The following is an 18748-nucleotide window of genomic DNA, read 5'->3' on the forward strand; positions in this document are numbered from 1 at the left end:
GTGTAGAGCCTGTTTTCATGACACAACACCTGATATACGTAAAGTCTCTTTCACATATCGTTTGTACGATTGACGTTTACTTTGACTTTTCTATTTTTGGGCAAAAATCATGTCCTTTAGTGTAATAAGTGTGTTGTAGAGGTGGGAGCAACGCTAGCCAATTAAACAGCTGCCTGTTGGTATCTGCTAGCTAATGTTAGCAAGCTAACTGAGTTGTCCTATAAAGTTCACACCTACTTTTCAATGTTTTGCCATTTTTGGCCTTTGATATGCTATCTTTGTAGAGCCCAATCCACTATTGAAATCAGCCTAAGCTGAGCAGTAAGGTGTTTATTAAAATATATCAGACCATTTGGGAAAGTTAAATCATAGTTAATACAATACATTTACTCTAATGTCATTGGCAGTGGAAGTACTTTGTATAAGGGCTGGAAGAAAATTCTGTATGATGTATGATCATTTTGTGATAATATGATCATGTTATGTTATGGTTGTACGAGATTCTGGATTGTTTGATGTGAGAGGTGAACAGCAGACCACAGTTCAGTGCTGTGGGTATCAGTTGTTTGTTTTAGGATATACATTTAAATTGACAAATATCCTCACCACTCTTAACACAACTTAAATTCAACCACATTGCCTGCCTCTTATAACTAGTTATAGGGGTGCAGCTATTGTCTTCATCTATAAGAGAAAAGAACAGCCACTAATCCTAAAAGCCCTCTATTAGTTTCAATTTGTAATTTGCAGTGGGCGTCTGGTTTTAAAATGGTCAAATTTTGATGTTTATTTTGAACTCCATTATAGGCAGTGCAGTTTTTAAGGATGATATAGTTATTGTGTAAACCTGCTTGGCAATAAATCTGATTCTGATTCGATGAAAGATTAGAGATATGGCACTTAAACGTTTCATGTTAGTACTGCTTGAAAGGTCAGGGAACTGTTGTAACTGTTTTTACTGTTTGAGGAAGTGGTTTACGAAGTAGGGCAGTAGTACTCTTTAGTGGGAGTGCATCAACTATCAGGCCTGTCACCCAATAAATAACAATGAAAGAAAAATCTCTGGGCCAGTTTACTGGCCAAGGCAAGAAGTCATTAGATGTAAATATGACATTATTTTGCGTTTATCACATTTTAACAATAAAAAAAGTACCTTCTCCATAAATCCAAGACATCCATAGAGTCTGGATAGTGAATGCCTTTGGTAATGGCGTAATTGACCTTAGGTTTGCAGGTGCCAGTACATGCCGACTCACTAATGTAAATAACATGCAAACATGGAACAGAGCCTTCATTCATGTTATTCATTATACTTGAGCTTTTTGGACTTAGTCTAATAAAAGTATTGCTGGGGGGCTGGACAGGAAGTTGAAGGGAACTCCATGACGAGACCTAGCTACGACAGTTTTACTCTCCAGACATAGTGTTGGATAGCAATATTATCCATTTACCTCTATCAAGAAATAGTGAAAAAAAGAAGCTGTTTCTGACTTGTCTTGCCTCTATGTGTGTGTGGGCCTGTGTGTGTTTCCAGGATTCCTCTCCGGTGTGTGTGGCAGTCAGCATTCACCCAAACTGATGAGGATCGGCTGATTGAGTTACAAATAAGTTCCTTTTTTTCTTATTTTGCCAAGGTAAGATCCCACTGCAACTCATTACTCTATTTTAGAGATGTTTACAATAATCTTTTTCTTAATAACAGATCAGTGTTCCATATATCAATTTTAAAGCCATAGTCATCAGCAAGTTTTTGCCAAAGACACATGAAACTGAGCATGCTCAGTCTCAAACTGATCGGCTCTGTTTACTTTTCACTGAGACGTGTTCATTGACCGGCATCATGTTGTCCAAAATCAACACTGTTTGTCATAATACCTAAGTTAGTATCATATTAGCTGGCGAAGTTATTTGTCAAGCTAGAATGACAACACTGACATACACACTCGGATAGTATTTTGGTTGTCATACCGTTAGCGAGCATGCTTGGGTTTTCCAACTAGCTCTAACATAACTACACTGCATGGATCTGGCATTGTGCTTCATAACCAAACAGCAAATTACTCAATTACCAGCCAGATCAGCCCCAGGAGTCTGCGTGAGTTAGCTGATGTTATCCACTCGACAGTGTTTTGCTACGTTGCCTACGTGGCAAATCGTCTGTGATAGCAGACAAGTTAACGTTTGCTTGTTGCCAGCTTACAGCTGGCTGGCTAACCTAAGCCTAGGCAGGTAATGCAATGATATTGCCAAATAGAAAACAATTGCTTTGTTCTGCTACATGATTTAATGTTGGCCAAAGTCAACACCATTTGTCATGTTAGTTGGCTAAGTTTGTCAAGCTAGATAACTGACATACAAACTCAGATAATATTTTGGTAGTCATAACGTTAGCACGTATGCTAAAGTTAGCCAACTAGCTCTTACATAAATACACTTCATGACTCTGGCATTGTGCTTCGTAACCAAACGGCAAATTACGCCAGCGAACCAGTAAATCATCACAAGCATTAGCGAGCATTGGCAGGGCAGGGCTGCTGGAGAGAGCTGTGATGATGCGCATGACTCTGGCATTGTGCTTCGTAACCATACGGAAAATGATGCCGGCGAACCAGCATCACAAGCATCAGCTAACATTAGCCAGGCAGGGCAGGGCAGCTGAATAGAGCTGGGATGAAGCACTTTTGCTGTGAGTGAAAAAACGCTGCACGCAGGTTTTGTTTCTATGACAACAATAAGTTGTAGGTCTGTTTTGATCCCCAAAAGCAATCAAAGATCTCCATGATTTGCATTCCCTGCCGATGTTGACTCTAGTTTTCCCCCTGACGTCGGTCACATTCCTGTTTGGTGTTGTTGTGGGTGCCGGTCGTTTGTTGGCATTAGCCATCTCCATTTCACAGCTTGCGTTGTCTTGTGTTGCACACTGTTGACTGTAGTGGTGGAGAATGAGCTCTAGGCAGAGGTAATCGCGAGCGTGCAGATAAGTCACATCCTCTTGTTTCGCGGAAAAAACATCCCGAGTGCTTTACATAAAAATCATTGTTAGGGGCAATGGAGGAAGTTGGGCAAGGTCTCAGTTTATCAGTTCCTCTACTGTCCCTTCACACATTTGCAATAAAAAATTATATTTGAATGATGAATACATGTAAAATCTTACATATAGACCCTTTAATATTCAGGATATGTAGGGACTCTGTTAAGGCGTTTTCCATTGAGGATATAGTTTGTTCTGGTGCCCTGTTGTATTGCAGGTGATGTAAAACCTAGACTTGAGTATTGGCCAATATCGAGTATTCCTCTGACTCTGGTGTGATTAAAAACATATACATAATATTGGTGGAAAAACACTGCCCTGCGCTGTTATTGGCACATGATGAACCCAAAGCCAGTTCATATTTGTGGGCTGATTGGTTATGGTCTCGAATCGGTGCGATGACTGGCAATGTCATCAATACCCGACACCGCATTTAGGCAATATTGGAAGCAGATACCGACACTGGTGTTGGTGTCAGAACAACTCTAATTATTAGTTTGTCACGTTTAGTTTCCAGAGATTGCACACTGGAAACAATGTGTGATGTAATGTGTAAAAAAGTTAAAAACTTGTTAGGGATGCAGGTTGTTAGATTTTTTGCCGATACCCGATATGCTAATATTTTCCAACCCTTTTTGCCGATTGCTGATTTCGATACCAATATATAAGGCACATGTTTTTTTTCCACCTAATTGCAGAGAACATCAAGTCTCCCCTGTAGTGGAATTGATTTCATGCCTACTTTTATTGTAGTGGCCCACTGGTAGATGCAGAAATAACCTAATACAGTGCTTTTTAAAATGTACACATTCACCGGGTAATATAAGAAAAATACTTAAACTTTGTATGTAACATTTTCTTTTCTTTTTTTAGGGAATCATCGAGCATTTAGGCATAATTAAAGTGTTGTTTTATCGGCAGAAAATATCTGTAGAAAAATGACATATCTGCTGATATAATATCGTGCATCCCTAAAACTTGTGTTTCCTTTTTATTGACATGGTCACAGCTTTTTAACACAGAAAAAATCCATCTCAAATAAGGTTCCAGCTGGTATAATTTCCAGAGATTATATTTGGAAATATGTCATAAATTAAATGGTTTATAATGAAGGCTATTATTGGACTGGTAATAAAAAAAAATGTCATCCGCAGGATCTTATAATTTGTGGCAGTGGCTGAATGGAAAAGTTACTGATTAAAGAGAAAAACTATTTGCTATGCATGCCTCTTAAAAAATACTGTTAATGTTTTATGTCATGGTGGGAGGGCTTCTTGTGTGGGGCCTGTCTTTCATGTAACTGAGATGTTGCACTGTTCTGTGCATATCACTAATATTATTTAGAAGGGCCATTTCAAATCACTAATACTAGAGTATTATGTGTTCCTGTTTGCTGGCTGTATTGCAAACTTTTTTAATTTAGTATTTTTCACAAGAAAATACCAAGACATTAAAGCATCTAGCAATATGCTGGTTATGTCTGCACTCAGTTGTATTTGGTGTCCATATGAATACTAAAGAAGTAAAGTAAAATGTCATTGACCAGCCAGTTTTAGATTTGTTGGGTCCAGTAAATGGTCCAATTTCAACATTTAAGTTGTGTCTTCAAAATCCTATGGACGCTAAGTCCAGTAACAACTGGTTTTACAGTTCATTTTCATTGTACGGCTTAATTTTGAGGCTCATCATCCTTACCCCTCGATCCCACAGGATCCGTCTCCAGCGCGTTCCGTCTGCGCCGCGTTTCTGGTCCGTCAGCATTGCGAGCCCTTGCCCACGGGAAGCGTGTCTGGTCCGCAGCTAAGCGGAACGCTGGCCAAAGCAGCTGGATTCGCGAGATCACAAGATCAGAAGCGGGAAAACGTAGGGAAAACTACATTATAGCGCGAGAATTGAGAAATCACGCAATAACATCAATGTTAGCAGAGCAACACACAAACTACAGTTAAGTTTGCACCTACGAGGTTCATTATCTGCTCATTTGGAAATCATTCCGTGATTTTTGTGCTTCAACCATGGAGGAATACACGACTTAATTAAAAGTGTTCTTTTTTCGAGATTTCAGCGTGTTGATCATAAAATAAACGGAAAAAAACGGGAGTCTGTACCAGTCTGAACATGGTGTTTTATTTTGAAATGACCGGATGCTGTATGCTGCTTTCGTGTGTGACTTCCTGTTTGGAACGATCTGCTCTGTTGAGCTTGACGCGTGTTTGAAGCGGCCTCCGTCAAAAATTGACCCGGCGCGTATCTTTAGAAGAGCAGAGCGGAGAGACGCTTCTGGGATGCGCCGGAGACGGACCGCGGCGCGTGCTGTGGAATCACTATCAATGACATGAATGGGCGCGATCGACTCCGGAGGTCGCGGCGCACACGGAACGCGCCGGTGACGGATCCTGTGGAATCGAAGGGTTATAGCATGAGGAGCCTGATTCAGTCAATTGAGATGTCTTAAAGCTTCTGTGAGGAGATTTTCACTGGTTATACAGACTGAAATTTATTCTGATTACTATATATGACCTATAAAAGCAAACCAGACCGTCAGTGACAAGACTGGGTATTTCTAAATAGTTATTTTTAAAGCCTGAACCTGCTGGCGGGGGGTAGGTGTCAGACAAATTGATTAACTGCACGCTGCCTTTGTTTACATTTTCCATGGCAAAAATTTTAAGTGAGTGATCCATATGACTGTTAAAGAAAGCAAGACAAGATTTTTTGTTCAAAACCACCACTTATATAGCATAAACAGGACAAAATCAGCAAAGAGTTAGGAGGTACAGCTTTGCCCATAGGGGGCGCCAAAATCAACATAAACGGAAAGTTCCTCACAGGAGCTTTAAGTAACCATCTATTTTGAATCTCTTTGATATAGTGGAATAGTTGGTGACTGAAGGGGATCTAGATGCGATGAATAAAGAAGAAGGAAATAAAACGGAGCCTTTTTTAATGTTAAAAACTGGAAACATCTGCAGGGCAAGCTTCTTGATTTGTATTTCTCAGTTAAGCCTTGATTTGAAGACATAGTCAAGCTTCTAAACTTTACTCTTGAAACTAGCAACAGAGGACCAAGGTCATTTTTACCAAGGCTGCTCATGATACATTCCAAACCAAACACATTTAACGTTTTAATAGAATTTTCTTCTCACATATCTTCCATTTGATCTTTAAAAAAGCACTGAGAGCTGCTTAAACTGTCTTTGTTGTTCTTTTAAACTGACAGGTGGTTGTATCTAAAGAATTTCCGATTATTTGAGATGGAAAATGGCTGCAAAAAATCAGTTCCTCATTCTTAAATAGCAGGAAACAACAGATGAAAATTAAACATGTTTATGGCATTTGTAAGTCTTGTTAATCAGTGTAATAATTGGCCTTTTTACAAGAATAATCATTATCTAAACTACATTTTGTTTCTGGTAAGACAACAGAAGGAGCTTCCATTTCTTGTTTTCTTGCTTCTGAGCTTTTCTTTTGAATGTGCATCATTTGGGCGGATCACAAACATTTCATTGTGAAAGTGAAAGTAAGACAACTCTGCTGTGGATAACGTCTGAAAAGTTAGCAACCAGGGGAATGCTATCAAGTCGGTCATCAATCTAATTAAGTGTTACATTATTAGACATTTAGTTGAATTAACAGTAATGAAAGCTAATTTGAGTCTGTCTTTATTTGATGGCCAAGGCCATCATTCATTAAGATTAAACCAACCTGTTAATATTTTTTGTTATATTGTGGCGCGTAAGGGCTCACAACAGTCTGTTGGTTAATGTCTGCCTCTCCTAAACATCTCCTAGGATTCAAGACATACGCCTTGGCATGGAAAGTGAATCAAGATTCCAAGACACATTTGTTTAACAACCATCTCAAAGTGAAATCCTTTTTGATTGGCAAACACATAAAGTCAAGTCTCTTATTTTATTTATTTACTTATCACACCCTTTTGCTAAAAATGGCAGTCGTGAATGAGATGTTTAAACAGAGACAGTGAATTCTTACAACCTGACTCTAAATATTCAAAAATATTAACAGCTCTGATGTGTCTCTGCAAGAAATGCTGTCATACACTAACATACTATAAATCAATATGTACTGTAGGGCTATTACTATACACAAATATTATGTTAATGATTATATTAGTTTTAATTTTTTAATATAAATATTATACTGCTTCTTTACATTTTTGTGTAAAGAGGAAGAACCTAAGCTTATATATGTGTACGTCATATTTAATAAGCTAGGTTCAACATTAACCACCAGGCCAATTAGTTTAGTATTACATGTAAAAGGGATTAAAGCAAAGGAGGCTAACCAGCCAGGGACCCGTAAAACTTCACATAAACTGCATGTCAATGCGGTGTGTGTCATATTTTGTCTAAGCTTTGAACTTGTTGCTTGTCAAAGTGGCCACACACACAGTCTTTTTTTTTTTTCTTCAGTGAGAGGCGGGCACGATGAAACAGCACGCGTTTGCCCGTGTCAATCATTGAAAAAGTCCTCCTATCCCGAACGCGACCAACGCTGACTCTTGTGTTGTTACATTGTAGCGGAAAGAATGTCGGAAAGGGCCGAGGATGACGTCAGGGGGGAGCAGCGCCGAGCGGCCAGGCAGCAGCTGAAGCAGCAGCAGATCCAGCGGGGAGAAGGCTCCACAGCAATGGCGACTGTTGCGGAGCGGAGATCATTGCCTAGTCCAGAAATAATGCTGGGACAGCCTTGGAGCAACTGGGTCGACGCCGCCAAACTCCACGGCAACGACGGTGAGTTCCCCAGCGTCCCGAATGTGCGCGAGGAAGCGAGGTGGAGCGCGGCAGTTGCCAGTCCTGTCCTTTTTTTGGCCGATTGCATGCAGTTTTTGGTGTAATATGAAGAAACGCTACTGGTAGCAACAGCACGGGCAGGCAAGCAAGTGCAACTATTTATTTGTCTCTGTGTCGGATCGCCTCATTTTCAGGTGCTGAATCGGAAGAAAGTTTCAAAGACTTCGGGAAAAATCGAGAAGCCATGCGTTTGTGCAGAGAAGGTGAGTGTGTTTTTTTTTACTGTAGGGCCAAAGGTGTATTTTGGTTCTGGAGGTTTGCACACATACACACATACACACACACATGGATCAAACACTTTACACGCGTTGTTGGGCCAACATGCAAACCTACTGTAAATCATGCGTATTAGGAATTGACTGGACAACCGGATATAATAAGTTAAAAACGTGTCATTGGTGTGGTAGTTGACATTTACATCTATACCTGAAATAACTAAACGGTTTACAACTTACACTCGCTTTACTCGGGTATAGGCCCAAAAATTTAAATATCAGTGTAATACACTTTTTAAATAGTGCATTAAATAAACTTAATTGTTCATTATCAACATGTCTGCTATTTAACATGTGAAAACTTCTACAATATTTCGTGTTTATCCTTATTTTAGTAAAAAAAAAAACAACATTAGTGGGCTAAAATATTTTAGGGTTCCAACATTTTCATAATTTAATTTGTATAAACGTCAACAGGGGAACCCCCATTGTATATGTTAATGTGGAAGAGTGAATGGGACTTTTAGTACAAGCTTCTTCTTAGTCACCGTTCCTTTTTAAATTATATGAAGTTATGATATGGTCTGCTCCTTTTTCACACACTGCTGCAACACAAAATATGACTAACCATAATGTTTTTGACTAAAAAGTCATGTAAATTCATATAAACAAATGCTACATTCAAGTTCACTTCCTCATTTCTTTTGAAGTATGTGTCCGCCCACCAGCATGTAATGTACATTTCTGATTTATTCAGCCCTGAACATATAAACTCTTAAAGGCTGCCGAACAGAAGCACGAGACATCTCTGATGACAAAATGATAGGATAGGATGACTAGTAACTGATCACAGGTTATACCAGGATTTCTCTACAAAGCTGAAACAAGCTGTATGTTTACTAATAATGATTTTTAAAGGCTGATGTTTATTTCCTCTATTACAGGCAGAAACAGGAAAAGGTTCTAACATGAGAGACTAGAGATATAGGTGATTAAGCCCAAAATGCCAGAAGCACACATCACCTGGCTTCTGAGCTACAGAATAATGTTTCAGTGCAGTTTGTGCTTCAAATTTATTTTTGGAAACACCTCATTTAGCGTTGGTTGATTTGTCCTGCTGGCAGGCCTGGATTTAGAATGAGCCTCAACAACATCGTACAATTAGAATATAAAATAATACATCTCTATGCAGGCTCACCAAGCTAGAGCAATTTAACAGACTGATCTGAAATCTAACCTGTATACTAACTAGCTAACACGGAATGACTGGTGTATCAACAAGTTGACAGTGTAGTCGGAAGCCTTCCTCATTAAATGAAAGGTGTCATGTTAGTGCTGCTTATGGACTGCACTTTGTGAAGTACTTACTTTCTTAGGCCAGGACAGGAGCTCTTTCTCACTGCACACATGAGCAGGGAAAGTCAAATATTACTTTGCAGCTGCTAGGACACCAAGATTAGGATGCATCCTTGTCAGGGAAAATTGCACTGCTCTTAAAAAAATCCTCCTTCGTACACTGAATTGTATGTGTGATTTTGGAGGAGCCCATGTTTGTTTTTTTTCCTCCTTTATGTTGTCTAAAAATGTCGTTTCGGATTAGGGAGTCTGTCCGAAATTATACTCAATCAGTGCGTTTACATGCCCATTAGTATCCTACTTTTGAGCCTTATACTGGTTTTTATTCAAGATAAGATGTTTACATGAAACTTAAGTAACTCCCTGTATACATGGTTATGACAGTATCCAGGTTTTTGAAAAATATGTGTGCAGTTGTGTCATGATTTCTCCGTATCTCAGTCACTGTGTTGTGTACCAACATAGAGTGTGCAGAAACCTGGATTGGGGGTTTACATGCCACAGTTTCCTGTTTTCAACATGATTACTCTAAATCACTAATCCTGGTTTCTCAAAATCAGGATAAGAGCTAGTCCAGGTTTATGAAACCAGGCTGTTTACATGCACAACACACAGCCAGGACCTTAAAAACCCCAATCATAACCAGATTACGGCTGCACATTTAAACACGCTTAATTAGGAATGACCACCATGAAAGACGGCACGTTTCACCTTGCTCACATGACTCTGGCCCACACTTATGATGTCATCAGTGTGTGTCCAGGTTTAAATTCTATTTTCTCTTCCTGCGTTGCTGTTAAGGAAAGGGTTCACTCCAGTTCTGCTGGAAAGGGGACTTAATAGTGTTGCATTTTCACCGCTAAATAATTTTGCCTGTGTGCGTGTCTTTAAGAACGCAAAAGTCCGAGAGGCTCCCAATGACAATAAATGGGACCACTTTTTTTTTTTTACAATCTATTTAAAATGGTGTGAGATGAATACTACTGCTTTCACTGAGGTGATGGTTGACCTAAACAGATGTCTGATTGAAAGTGAAAAAGATTGTTCATCTCTCAGATGAAGGCAAGGAGACAGAACGGTCGCCTAAAATCCTCGGCTGTGAGGTCACTTCACATGTAACTGGGCTTGAACATATCTCCGTCATGTAGCAGCGTCAGTCAGTACTGTTTGTGCCATGGGGCTGATCAACACATGCTGCTCGTGGCAGAAGTGTGTGTTCAGGCAGCGTTATTCGGTGTGTGTGTGTGTGTGTTGAGTAGGGGTATTACAAGTGGATGACTACACCTCTCCACCATGACTCACCAGCAGAATCCTCCTGTGGTGTAGCTGCCATTCTAACACACACAGATGATTAACACATACTAAAGATGTATGGCAATAAATGACTGATGAAGTCACTTTTTATCTGCCTTCGCTTTTTATACATTTTACAGCCACACCATCGCATACGGGGAAGCTGGGAAATGTAGTGCCAGTGTCAGCCACAGGTCAGATTCAGCCAGCGTGTGTGCTGCTAGGAGGCAGCCAGAGCTGCTACTATTCCACCTAGATCATTCATCACTGCCACGGATGAGGATGCTGAAATTAACTGGACTCTCATTCTCTTCCTCTGTCTCGTGCTCACAGGCTCTCTTTCTCCTCCTCCAGCGCAGGTCCTCCGCTCACTCTCTCTTTGTCTTTGCTGAGGCCTCGGCCTGCTTCTCTGCTCTCCTTCTCTCTGTGTTTTTTCCTCCGTCGCGCCCCTTTCTAGGCTTTGCTCTGTTCTTCTGTCCCTTCTTCCTCCTCCACCGTGACTTCCTTTCTCTCTCTCTCCTTTTCATCTCCTCTTTGCTAAAGAGGAAAATAGAGATTGCGAAAGGGGCAGGCACAGTGGCGTTAGACCTCCTTTTAAAGCCAGGCCATTTTAGCGGTACAGTTCAGTTAGTGCCAGCGCGTTGAATGCAGGGTGGCAAGGCGATCTAGCCGGGCTGTTTTCATAGTTGAGCGACTTGTTCGGAGAATGCTCCGAGTGAACAACAGCAGCAGTTTGGGAATGAGTCCGGTTTGACCTTGCTATTTCTCCAGCGAGGAAATTTGCTTGGTCTGTTGGACTCTGTGGTTCTTGGCTTGTTTCAGGAAAGGATCTGAGAGAAGATGAAGTTTTAATGGAGAATACATGGGGTGTTATTGATAAAGCAAATCTGTTATAGCTTGCAAGTGTACAGGAGAGGGGCTCAAAGGATAAAAACAGACATGTAGAGACCGTTATGCACCGAGAACCTTCAAGCCAGCTTCTAACGACTGCTTTAATGGCTTACGCTTCTGCAAGTAGCAGCCAGTGAGTACTACCCTCCACATTACATTTCTGATTTGCCCTTTTTGCAGAGTAGTCAGACCCATGCTCGTGCCCATCAGCAGTGTGCTTCCCTACTCTGGTCCTATGTAATTTACACGCCTTTGTACATTTAGTGAAGACGTTTGCCTTTTCTCTGTGGCAGACCTGTAACAAAAAAAAAAGAATCTTACTGCTCCACTGCTGCTGAAGGAGACACTTAGCCGAGTGGCTTCAGACAATTGAAGCACATTAAGTAGCATCAGGCTTGTCAGTTCATCCACAGAGGAATGCCTCTGACCCGCCAGGTAGCCCCTATTTTATGCCGTCTTTGCTCAATGGCCCTCATCCCTTCCAGACTTGGCCAGTGATGTTTGGAGAACCCTTGACAGCCCTGGCGGAGCACACATCGGTGAAGGGCTCCACTTCCCTCCTCTCCTATCCTCTTGTATGCTGTCTTCTGCTCATCTCATCATAACGCCCCAGGCAATCTCTTAATTAGCCTCCTTAATTAGGTGGTTTCTGGTTTTCTGCGCCAGGGTAAATTTTGATCACATTCTGGTGAGAATGGGTACTTCCCTCTGATTTGCCTCAGAGTGGATTGTGAAGCGTGAGGATTGGTTAATACCATCAGGCTAGATAGTAACGAGACATGCTGGTGCTGCACACGTTATTTGTAGACCTTTTCATTCATGCTTCTTGTGCCACGTTTGTGATTGTGTTACTGCAATATAGGACCACCTAAGAGGCACTACTCTGCTTTTTATCAAAGCGTGTTAGGTATCCCCAACTGTATGTGTGTCCACATTTTCATTGTTACTTTATGTCTACCATCTTACTGTGACATTCTTCTTTATATATTTACCGACTACAGTGAAAACCAACCTCTCTCTGTTCTGATTGTAGGGCTTCAACCAGGGCTGCAGGATAATTATTGCTTTAGCATCAACATCTCAATGTTCTCGTCACACTGCTACTTTTTTTGCTTCTTGATACAAAATTAAAACTTTTAAGGTTTTCAGTTGCCGTTACTTCAACCTCACGCCTATCATGCTATTATGGGAAGATAATGCCATTATGGTAGGAAAAAAATGTAATTTCGCTCTGTGCTTTTGGCGGACGCTATCCGCTTCTCCAATGGGCCCTGGAAAACCTCCGCCAGACTACGTTCTAACTACACTCAATTTAGGACCTCCGCCTCTGATGTTATGTCTCGTTCAAAATCATCAGGTTTGAAATGCTGACTGCAGACCTGAAGATTTTTTTCGACGATCCATCGGTATATTCTCGTCATATTTCGGATTCTGTACCGCTCTGAGCCATTGCCTGCAGCGATCAATGTCCTTGACTAAAAACAGTAGTATTTCACTCCAGCGTCTCTCGCTGGGACGTTCCTTTCAGAGGGAGGGGCGCAATGCATGCTGGTTGTTGTAGGAATGTAGAACAGGCGAAACCACGAGCTGTTTGAACAACTTTCTCCACAGCTATGGCGCCAACTTTTGCTTCCATCGATTACAGAGAACACCAGCTTTGACGGACAGTGGCTTTTTCCAGGGGCAAATTGCTCCTTTAAAGCTCACAGCAAACTGACCGTTGTTGCAGCAGTATATGCAGACCAGAGCAGATGTGCACATCTGCCGTTGAGATCTGTGAATCAACAGGCAGCTCAAGAAAGTGAGCTTTGTTTCAAAAAGTTACTGTCACAGGGCTGATCCAGATTAAGCTAACACTTGAACATAGTTAGAAATGCTTGATAACGTGTAAATAACACAACTGGGACGCACAAGTCAAGTTATAGAAAATAAAAGTAAAAAGCCAGTTTAACACGAATAAAGGGATCTTTTATGAAGTGAAATATTTCAGGCGACTATAGAGATGTGATTTTAAGTCAGACTGTCAACATTTTGAGCACGAACGAGATGGAACAACATACACAGAAAGCATGATGGGAAAACCATACTCCACATAGTTCCTGAGTGATTGCTTCTTACAAATCATCCCCGCTCTAAATATACATCTCGTATGTGTGCTGTGTTTGTTTACAACTTGGTGAGACATTGTTTCTTTGACAGCAGGTAACCTCTGGATCGCCGGCTCGGTTTCTTATCACCAGAACATTTTCTCTATGATGAATGGGGACTATAACATGGACTTGATCTGTATTTGGGAGAAAGACTGAGCCTCCATTTTTTTTGTTTTTGATAGAGTCGTGTTATTATTTGTGTGTCTTGCAATCCAATGATTGACTAGGTGAAAGCAGATGTACTTTATTTGCCTCTCCTTGACTTGTGCCCCTGTGTTGCTGATTCTTCCCCTGTGTACAGACATGCCCATATTTGGCCAGTGTCCCGCACAGGACGACTTCTACCTGGTGATGTGCAGCCACTGCAGCCAGGTAGTCAAGCCCCAAGCCTTCCAAGCACACTACGGTAAGTGTCATACACATGCAAGCACATGCATGATAAAGCATGCGTATATTCAGAGTCATTATTTATGCAAACACGGTGCAGAGTTTGTTATATGAGTTCCTGAATGTTATAGATAACCTGTTGGATGGCAGAGAGAGAACATCAGTGAAGGAGGAAGTAACAAATTAGTGTTCATCTGTAGAAACCATGTACCACTTCAAGGCTGGCGGTGATATTTCGCACATTAACACACTCTGTGCTATTACTTCTCCCTCCCTCCTTTGTATCCCCCCACCACTATTCCTTCTTAACACAGTAACCTGAGATTGGACGCCACACACTTAGATTTATTTATTTATTCAACCCACTGTCTCACTTGTGTGTGTTTACAATTCCCCTGTTAATATTTGATGCGGCTCTCTCGTTCTTCACCATAATGCACTTTTATTTTGTCACATGCACGGATCAGATCACGTTAGATTAGAGACTTAGACTTAGACTTAGATTGCTGATTGCTGATTGCTGATAGATTGCTGATAGATTGCTGCTTCTTTTAATACTTTAAGGATGTATAATGTACGTGCATGGATTTTCATTGCTTTGTATGTTACGCAGATCTTTTTGACGAGAGTGTTATAAGAAAAAACGGATGAATTGTAAATCAGTGAATGTTTTGCTGTGAATCGTGTTAAACTTGACAGCGTTCACGGCAAGTTCACAAACGCCCACAGTCGCTGAGAGAATTACTGTCTGCTCGCTCCCAAACTCATTTCCTGGAAATGATAAGGGGCTGCATACTGAAGTGACACCTACCATGCCCTGTCATGTAGGCCTGTTTGATTAAATTGAGGATTTATATTATTCTTTTGTAAATCAAGTTTCAGTGCTCAGAAATTGTTAAAGCCGGTTCACGAACGCAACTCTTAATAATCAGCAGTTTTTGTCCCATTGTACACACCGAGCATTAAGTCTTGGGTCTTTTTGTCTAAAATACATCCTGACTTTAGTCTCTGAATGCTTCTTGAATAAGTGCGTTCTCCATCAAGTGTGACAGCCGTTACAGTTGTCAAGGTCAGCCACAAGAGGGAGATATAACAGCACAAGGCTCCTAGAGGAACTGTCCTTGCTCGTGTGTCAACAGCACTCAAAGACAGGACTCCAGCCACACTGTTAAACAATATAGACTAATACTGTCTAGGCCAGACTGTCTGTTATGTACTACAGTTTTCTGAGCTGAGATTGAAAGGCAGACAGCTATTTATGGTGTCTATTAAGTTAAACAGCACAAGCAACATCCCAGCATGTGACCATGGTACATTATGTACAAGGTGGTATTGTTAAGTGCAGAGTGTGCATCAAAGAGTTCAAGCATCAAGAATGAGCAGCCACTTCATCTGTGCACTGTTGAGTTTACTTAACTTTGTGATCCAACTGTCTGTAATGTGTTAATTTCTAAGAAGAAGATCAGTGAGTTAGTCTAAATTTTTCCCCTCCTCAAACAGTTTTTGGTATTTACTGTTACCTTGCAGCCACAGCTGGCCAATAACAGGTACATGAGGTTACAGATGATCAGATAGATGTAACTCTACTAGCTATAATTGCTCACATTCACCTGTATGCTACTGAGTTAATGTATAGCTCTGACACCAATTGCTGAATATGCAGCTTATTGAGACCTTCCTTCAAGATTTGCAAACACTTGAATAGGGCTTTATTCGAATGTTGTTCTGACAATAATCCAACATTTATTTTGCCAATGAATCAATTTATGATTTAGGAGAAAAAATGTCAGAAAATAGTAGAAAATCCTGATTCCTCAGAGGTGTTGTTTGCCACAACAGCCCAAAAACCCATAGATTCTTCATTCACACAGATGTAAAGCAAAGAAAAGCAGCAAATTCTCACATTTGAGAAGCTGGAACTAGAAAATGTTTGGCTTTTTTTTCTTTATAAAAATAACTTACAGTTGTAATCTTGAAGATCTTACTTTCGTTCTCTTTGGCGGCACCTATGGCGATAAACGGTAATTGTGGGAGCACACTTCCCAGATATCCAGACAGTGTTGCATGTGTGACGTCCATGGTTGGCTCTGGTTGTAACTCTTGATTTTCCTCGCTGATGGTCGTTTTCCTTTTCAGACTGTTTTCCTTCATCTGAGCGTCCAATTTGTTTCTTTTTCTTTGGATTTTCACTTATTTTTGAAGTTGTATCTGTAGTCATCGACCTTTTCTTTGTTTGTTCAGCCATAGTAGATAACTGTTTACTCATAACACTTGCAGAGACCGGAGAAGCAGCCGCTTAGCTCCGCCTACTCTCTCTGGCAGACCAACCACTGCTGTGTGATGGAAAACGCGTAACTAACTGGGTGCCGCTTGTTATTGTTTTAGCGAAGGTCGCACCAGACACCCGGTCTGTAAATCTGCAAATGCAAAGGCTTTCATCAGTGGTCCTTAGGCTCAATCACCATTGCGTTTCCTCATTCGACGATGGATAGTGACTTAACAGACATTTATTTAAATGAAAATCCTCGAGATTATTACCTAAAATTATTTTGAAAATAGTTGCCAATTCATTCATGTTGTTGCTGGGATTTTCCTCCAGTCTTCCTCCCACTGACGTCTTAACAAGACGCCTCCTTGTGAAGTTAACACAGGGCAATCGTAGTACCATTGAGAGGGTCACAAAATGCTTCAGTCTGCTTCTGTGAGCTGATCCCTCGCTGTTCAGTGTTTGTTCTTCCTCACCGTAGACTTGAATGCCAGTACTTAATGTACAGAGGCCAACTATCTACAGCTTGAACATGGCGCTTGTGGAGAAGCTAGTAAGGCCGTCACACTTGTTAGTATTTTTCTCTTATTCCCACAACCAGGGATTCCCCTTAGCACTGAGCCAACTGTTTGACAGTGTGAAATAGGATATTAAGGCTCCTCCTATTCCTTGTGTCTGTTTTTGTTTTGTTTTTTTCCCCCCACATTTTTCTTCACTCCTCTTTTATTAGTCTTCCACTGCCGCTGGTGTTGGCTCTCTTTTCTCGGTGTTAGTTCTGTCGGTGTCACGCTGGGGTTTCCTGGTGTGAGTTTGTGTGCAGGGTGTGCTGTCAACTGTGACTGGGACAGGACGAGACAGCAGTGAGAGGAGGGAGGGAGGGAAGGAAAGAAAGGTAGCCAAGATGAGGGAGGGAAGTTATCCGTGTATGCCGTGAATGGGTGTGTAGAGAGGCCCTTAGGTGAGAAAAGAGCATTTCTTAAAGAAGTTAAAAGAAGGCTGTTTGAAGTGTTTCTGTGTGTGTTGGGTTGCAGCTCTGTGCGTGCATGTGTGTCACTATCCCCTCCGCTGTTTCTTCAGCAACAAGCCTGTTTGCCGATCACCTGCTGAGACTAAGCATTGGCCCACAGCCCAGCTCCCCTACACCGTGAAGTTAGCCTGGTATAAGCTAACCAGGCCCTCACCTCATCACGGCAGCTAGCTGTGGAAACAGAAGCAGAGCCTGTTAGCACCTGAAGCTGTATGCTCTTGCATTTAAAGAGTAACTTCACCCCCAGGTCTGACCATAACTCCACCCACTGCACAATTTTGCTCAAAAAGGGAAAGCGGCTGAGAGGAGGTGGCCGTGACTTTTAGACCCTCTTGGCGACTTAATTTCTAAAAAGCAACTAGTGACAAATTTTGTAATTCATTCCCATGTATGCTGCTCAGAGTAATCGCAGTTCACGGAGCCAAGCCCCGAGTTGCTCTCTCTCCTCTTGTCCCGTGCGCAGCAGCACTGCGCAGGCGGTCAGGGACGGGCGGGGCAGGCCTGGGGCAGCAGCAAGGAAGAGGACAGCGGCCAATCGGATGGCCCCCTCGCCGAGCAGTGGGAGTTTGTGATTGACAGGCGTTAACTTTTTTTTGTTAATAAATTTCATTACGTAGCTTTGTCCCAAACGTTTGACTCAAAGTCACCAGTGGATTTAAAACAGTAGATGGCGTGTTTGAGTCATTTCCACCCATGAAATGCCAATTTTTTTTTTAATTGGGTAAGAATGGTCAATATTAGCACCAGCATTGATGTGTTTCATCATAGTACAGCAATATAATTTAGATGACAGCTCAAAAAACATGTTTAAGTGTGCAGTTACTCTTTAATTTATGTTGCCTGGTAGTGTTTTCCTACTTATTCTTTGCTGGTTTCCAGAAGCTCAAGTTAACCTTCAGTCACCTCAGCTCATCAGTAGACACCTCTCTTGCGCGCACACTCTCACTCCACTTATGGTCAAGAGTCTGCGTGACCCCTCTGTGACCCTGGAGGCCCAGTATCTCTCTTAGTGAGATTGCTGGCCTGCTTTCTTTCTGCAATTCCCAATAAACCCTAAACTCAATGAAATGAGTCAGTGTTGTGATGAAATGAGTCTACATGGTAGAACAGTAGTGGAAATGTTAATGAGAGTATTATGAGTGTGCTCTTTCATTATTGTATTCTGTCACTAAATATAGCCGGTAATGACTGCCTTCTTTGAAAACCTGAATCCTTCTCTGCTTATTGTGTGCTCACTCAAGAGATCTGGTGCTGTTAAGACAGCAGGGGGTACCGTGTTTTTTTCACATGCATGTTTCTTAGTGATGACAAATTTCTC

General features: G+C 41.4%; 1 protein-coding gene across 1 annotated transcript in view; it reads left to right on the forward strand.

Moving 5' to 3' along the window:
- LOC138605399 (ataxin-7) overlaps positions 1-18748 on the forward strand; it is a 32016-nt gene that overhangs the window by 322 nt on the left and 12946 nt on the right. Inside the window, exons 2-5 of the mRNA XM_069677624.1 lie at positions 1535-1634; positions 7573-7785; positions 7980-8048; positions 14052-14156. Of these exons, the coding sequence (XP_069533725.1) occupies positions 7581-7785; positions 7980-8048; positions 14052-14156 (379 nt within the window). The 5' untranslated portion in view covers positions 1535-1634; positions 7573-7580. The remainder of the gene's footprint in view (positions 1-1534; positions 1635-7572; positions 7786-7979; positions 8049-14051; positions 14157-18748) is intronic.

The sequence above is a fragment of the Semicossyphus pulcher genome, unplaced genomic scaffold (assembly GCF_022749685.1).
Source record: "Semicossyphus pulcher isolate SPU_LCO1_2020_fin unplaced genomic scaffold, fSemPul1.0.p SCAF_3, whole genome shotgun sequence".
Classification (NCBI taxonomy): Eukaryota; Metazoa; Chordata; class Actinopteri; order Labriformes; family Labridae; genus Semicossyphus; species Semicossyphus pulcher.